This window comes from Copidosoma floridanum, unplaced genomic scaffold, assembly GCF_036245765.1.
Source record: "Copidosoma floridanum isolate Cflo_tuat_1 unplaced genomic scaffold, Cflo_Japanese_pri ptg000030l, whole genome shotgun sequence".
Lineage (NCBI taxonomy): Eukaryota > Metazoa > Arthropoda > Insecta > Hymenoptera > Encyrtidae > Copidosoma > Copidosoma floridanum.
In genome coordinates, this window is record NW_028321907.1 from 40,232,265 (window position 1) to 40,238,277 (window position 6,013).

The window sequence follows — 6,013 nt, forward strand, 5'->3', positions numbered from 1 at the left end:
AACGTGCAATTTGCAATAAGATCATAGATACAATTTGAAGTACACAAGCTAAAAGTAGTGTAAATGGTAGTGCGTGGCGAAAAACGGTTTGCACCAATCGAAATAGCGCGAAAAATGCATAACATTGAAGTCGTATTTCGTTCAGCATAAAATCTCGAAATTAACAGTAGCAAATAATTTCCTGCAAAACAGACAAGGATTGAGGAGAAGAGTAACCGGCTGCCCCCATCACGCTCCCTGGTCTTGTCATAAGCGCAGGACGCAGGAGGTGAGACAGAGAAAGAGAGGATAACTTGAGTCGGAGTTGTGGGACTTGCGGAAGAGGAAAGGGAGAACAGCGCAGTGCGCTATCAAGCAAATTTTGTAATGTCTACTGCCAAAACGATAACGAAAATTTTTATATGTTCCAAAAAAATGTTTCAACGGAAATGAAAAAGTGTCGCTGATGGAAATGGAATAATGGAAAAAAAAGCAATTCCCCGGGAGACCCTTTTTTCCTGGTAAAACATTTTTATGAACTTTTACAAAAATCTTAGTTCTACGGGTTCTACCTGGATGATGGTTCATCGTTACGGAATTCTCGCTAATGGAAAAAAACTAATTTAATCGGTGACACTTTGTTTTTTCAATTAAAACAGGTTTTTACACTCAGAAAAAGTTTTGTGATCGTTTTGGCAGTCGAAATTAAAAAATTTGCTTGACAGCGCACTGCTCTGTTTCCCCTTCCCCCTCCCACCTCTCTGACTCAAGTTATCCACTTTTTTTCTCTGTCTCACATCCTGCATCCCGCGCTTATGACGTTGCCACGTTGCCAGGCAGCGTAGTTGTGACAGGTGACATCCAGCTATTCCTCTCCTCAATCGCTGTCTGTTGTGTACAAAATCAGCTGTTAATTTTAAAAATGTTTTGCCGATTAAAATAAAACTACAATGGCAATCTTATGCATTTTTTTGCGTTTTGTCGATTGGTGCAAATCGTTTTTCGCCACCTGTTACCACTTACAAAATATAAGCGTTTCTCGGAAAACTCTTCAAATAAACGCCATGTAAGAAATTTTCTCCTTATCCTAGGGATTTTTAAGAAGGTTTGGGGGAAAAGTTGAAAATGGAGAAATGTGTCCAAAAAAAATGTATGTTATATTTGAGCATGTTGCACATTAATTTTTTCAGATTTTTCACCAAGGGAAATTTTCGATAAAAAAATTATAAAATATTGACAGTTTAACACGGTCTCTTATGACAAAACAAGGTTAGGTTTGCCTTTTAATAGAAATTAGGGCACATCATAAATGTGTAGGAATAAAAAAAAAACCATTTTCATAGATACTTTGGTACAAAAGAAAGATGCTCGACAAAAAAAAACATGACTCGCCCAGCATTTATTAAAAATATAATGAATTATAGTCGTACAGTTTCAAATTTGTAGAGTGCAAGAGGAGGTTCACAGGAAAGGGGGCCCAGCTGTGCGGGCAGGGGAGACTCCCCATTCCTCGCCTCTCTGAATGAAACTCCCAAACTTCTTTAACTATTTTATTCGTAATCAGCGGGGTCAAAAACGTATGATATACATTATTCATACTGTGAGCCCAAAACGAAGTTTGAAACCTTTGATTCCTGTTATACAAAACTGCAACCTTAAATTGTTTTACTTACATTAATGATGGGCAGAAGTTGCTGTGCTTGACTGTTGATCTTGTATGATTTGGCAGCAAGAGTGAATGGAGTAAGCACGTAAAAAATAAATTATAGAATATCGATGTAGATCACAGTAAGTGCAGTACAATAATAATATACCAATAAGCGTACTTCTTTAACTTCGAAAGATTTTAATACGAACTGACGAAAGGGCGTTGTAACAAAGCGGTCCTTGTTATGATGACTATTGCGAAAAAGTCGCTCGCCTTTGGGAAGAAGTGCTTGTTTGAGAACCATTGATTGGCTCGCCGCACCACCGGGCCGCGCGGTATTTTAGTGCATATAGCATGTGTCGTAGAGTAACCGTTCTAGCTCTATTATAAGACTGCACTCAGACTGTAGCTACGCTACTGTTGCAGACAAATATTTTTTTGCGTGGCTGTATATTTTTTCGATATAAAAATGAACTTCTTCACACGTTTACTAGCTTTGCTAATCATGTTTGCTCCTCAATTTGCTGCACCAGGTGATAATAGAACAATTCTCCCCCATAACCAACGTAAGTATAAAAATTTCTTCGTGATCCTTTTTATTTGTTTATATGTGGTAGGTTTATAATAACTCACAATTCTTACGGGTAATCATAAATATTACACGACGTTAAATGAGAGTAATTAGAGTACATTCCATTGGGATGAAATACTGAGCCTAAAATCTCTTGGTAGAGAGCTACAGAGAACTGTGTTGAACAAAACGTCTTTGTTAATAATGTTTTCCCGATGGAATCATCTTGGACTATTTTTAGAAAATAATTCTTCGCGATATTAACAACTGTACCTAACTAAGTATTTCTCGCACAAAAAATTTTTTGCCTTCAAAATGCTTTTTAAAATTCCGATGTTTTTTTTGGCAAAAGCTTTTGTATTCGTTCAGAGCTTCTGCGCAGAGGTAATCCCGTCAACATTATTAGAATTGCACGAATTTTTAACAGTTTTGAATTTGTATTACCTCGAAGCGAATAGCTTTTTTATCATTACCATATTACTGCTTGATTACTGTAAAATCAACTCGAGAAGAGACGCGACTACTAACGCCCAAGAGCCTATACCTACAAAAATAAATAAAGAGACCAATGTTAAAACTAAAACCTTTGCCATGTTACTCGCTAAAAAAAAGAGTGCCAATTGAGCACTATTTTACAATATAAAAAGGTATTATGCGGATGCAACTTTAACTCAAACCGTAGCCACGCGTCTCACCTTAAATATGTAAAAGTCTTGTAATTTTTTGTAACTTTATCATCCAATAAATTAATTCATATTACAGATGATTCTGTGCTCAGTGACAAACTATACGAGGAAATCGAAGAACTTAACGAAGATGTAAGTAAATAAAATTTATTATTTATAATTAATACCAATATTTTATATCTGCTTTTAAGTATATTTACAGGGGAGTGATGAAAAAAAATTGAAGGATGCAAAAAAAACATCAAAAAGTAAGTGGCGCAGTGTATTTGTAACTACAAGGAAAAACAAAGATGAAAAAAAAATTAAAAAGCGCAAATGGCGAAGGCAATGGGCTGAGGTTCCTGCTTTTCGCAACTGGATACTGCTGCGTGAAATCGACATGTATAGCGTGACATGTCATGTCTGTAAGCGTAAGCTAGGGTGTGCTTTTAATACTTTAAAAGATCATACGCTTTCATCTAGGCATCGAAAAAATTGCGAAAAAAAAGGTTTTGAGATGAACACAGATTTCACACTTCCTGATTATTGCGAAGTAGATGTAAAAATTGCTACAGCTGAGCTTAAGTACGCAGCAATATTTGCCAAGTATAATTTACCGTTCCGTATTGCTCCACTCATACTGAAAGATTTGCAAGATATTGATGAAAATGGACCTTGGAAAGACATGAAAATGGGAGCAACAAAAACAACATGCTTAGTTACCAATGTTATGGCTGTTGCAGACAAAATCGATATGGCAAATGCACTTAAGAACACATTTTTTAGTGTCAATATAGATGAATCGACAACATATAGCAAAAAAAAAGTTCTTGCCATATCAGTTCGGTATCCAGATTTAGTAACAGGTCAAATAAGAACAAAATTATGGCATCTTGTTCCTGTTTTTTTGAAAGGAGTCGAAGCAAAAGCTGGTGCAGAACGTCTGTTGGAATGTATTGTACAATCGTTTGAAGAGTATGATATTCCGTTGCAAAGAATGGTTGCTATTTGTACAGATGGATGTAGCACAATGGTAGGAACGATCAGCGGCCTTATGACAAGACTTCAAAATATTGTACCCGATGTGCTAAGTATAAAGTGCCCTGCCCACACAACACATTTAGTAGCTCAGCATTCAGCTAAATTTCTTCCAAAAGATGTGATACATTTGATTAGTGAATGTTATGCAATGGTAGGCACAAGCTCTAACAGATTGCAGGATTTTAGTACTCTTCAAAATGAGATGGACATTCCAGAACACAAGATTCTTCGCTACATATCGACTCGCTGGCTATCTATGGAGATTTGTACAACTCGGATATTGGAACAGTGGCCAACGTTGTACGAGTTCTCAAAACGACTAGCATTGAATAATGATGATGTAGGCAAAAAGATTTTTGAGCAAATGAGTCGAACTGATAAAAAATGTTATTTTTTATTGATCCAGCAAGTATTCGGCAAACTGAACGTATTAAATAAACTGCTTCAGCGTACTGATGTTGTCATTCCCGAAGTTGCCGATGCCATAGAAAGAACCTACAAAGACATAGTCTCAATTTTATTAAATCGAAATTATGTTAATAAAACAAGAGCTTCAGATATCGACATCCTGAAACAGTCAGAATACTTACCGATCGTCGATTTGGAGCTCGGTGAGGAAATTCGAGAAGAAACGCTGAAACACAGCAGTGACCTTAAATTTTTTTATGTTCGAGCTTATAATTTTATAGTTGCTGTCAGTATGGAAATGAAAATCCGGTTTAATAACTTTCAAAATGATATTTTAACAGCTTGTCGGTGTTTGAGGCCACAAAATGCGGTATCAAAAGAATTTCATGCTGAAAATATTGAAAACTTTAACTTACTCTTAACGATTTTCAAAAAACTCTTTGTGGATACTATTACAGTTGAAAAGGTAAAAAATCAATGGGACAAATTGCTAGAGATAAAATTGAATTTAAATACAATCTCTCAAATCAGCACAGATCAGTTTTGGAATTTCGTTTTCAACTACAAAAATGAGGAAGGAAAATATATATTCAGTGAATTAGGTTTATTTGTTCAAATGGCCTTAACTGTACCTCATGCTAATGCAGATGCAGAGAGGATTTTCAGTGCAATGAATAATGTTTTAACAAAAAACAGAAACTTATTGCTAAGTACAACAGTGGATGCTGCTCTTCGAATTAGGGAATTGTGTCGACCAACAGATGGATCACGTTTTACACCAACTGATACAATGCTCAAGATGTGTTTGGAAAAAAAGTATTATAATACCAAGAAAAAACCGGAAGATGTATTTGACGTCTAATGTGTTGATAAAAACAATCTTCTGATATATGTATAAAAAATTTTTTTTTAATTATATCGTGTGGTAATAACTGTAGTCTTAATTATTCAAGTTTTTTAGTTGCTGAAAACATAAGCATCATATATAAGTACATATTATAATATTTTAAAAAATCATTCAATGGCATAAATATACACATTCTTTTTAACCAACTACAATAACACATCGTAGTAGATATATTTATGTAACACTTTGCAGTATTGTGCTCGTCGAACAAAGTTCAATCACTGAGACTGAAACAAGCACTGCCTCTTTAAATCTCTAAAGATTTCTACGTTTGAAGGAAAACCTTGTCGAGGCTGGAAAATTGTCTCATGTATTAACTTTCTAAAAAGGAAAAAAAGTGGTGAGAATTATCTTTTTGCATAAATTAAAACAAGTTTGCAGATCTGGTTATACGTATCTTTGAGCAATTGGTAATTAAAATAAAAATATTTCACTGGAGTTTTCAGCTCAGAGTATTGAAGTAAGCTGGGGATTGATTTTGAAGTAATCATAAGGTCCACTATACAATTGATGTGTTGTGACAGTGCGATGACCCGATTGTTTTGAAATAAGTGTCATTCATAATTGAATACCATTTATCGGATCCATCGTTAAATCCTGAAATAAACAAAACTAATCATGGGAACCGTATGCTTACTGTTTTTTTACATTTTATCATATATTTTAAAAATGTAAAAGGCTTATCTGAAACCATCAACTGGATAAATCTAAGGACACATAAAAAGTTTGAAGATTAATCCAAAAGAACACTCATACGTAACAGCCAAAAGTATTGCAAGTACGCAGATTAACTA

At 35.0% G+C, this 6,013-nt stretch overlaps 1 protein-coding gene across 1 annotated transcript; it reads left to right on the forward strand.

The window, feature by feature from the left end:
- The first annotated feature begins 3,380 nt into the window (after positions 1–3,380).
- Positions 3,381–5,174, forward strand: LOC149373628 (E3 SUMO-protein ligase KIAA1586-like). The gene has a single exon (XM_089596949.1). The coding sequence runs from the start codon at positions 3,381–3,383 to the stop codon at positions 5,172–5,174; it is 1,794 nt and encodes a 597-aa protein (XP_089453075.1).
- The last annotated feature ends 839 nt before the right edge of the window (positions 5,175–6,013 follow it).

Bases quoted from the DNA above. Each gene is read 5' to 3' on its own strand.
- LOC149373628 (XM_089596949.1), top strand. From the start codon at position 3,381: ATGAACACAGATTTCACACTTCCTGATTATTGCGAAGTAGATGTAAAA.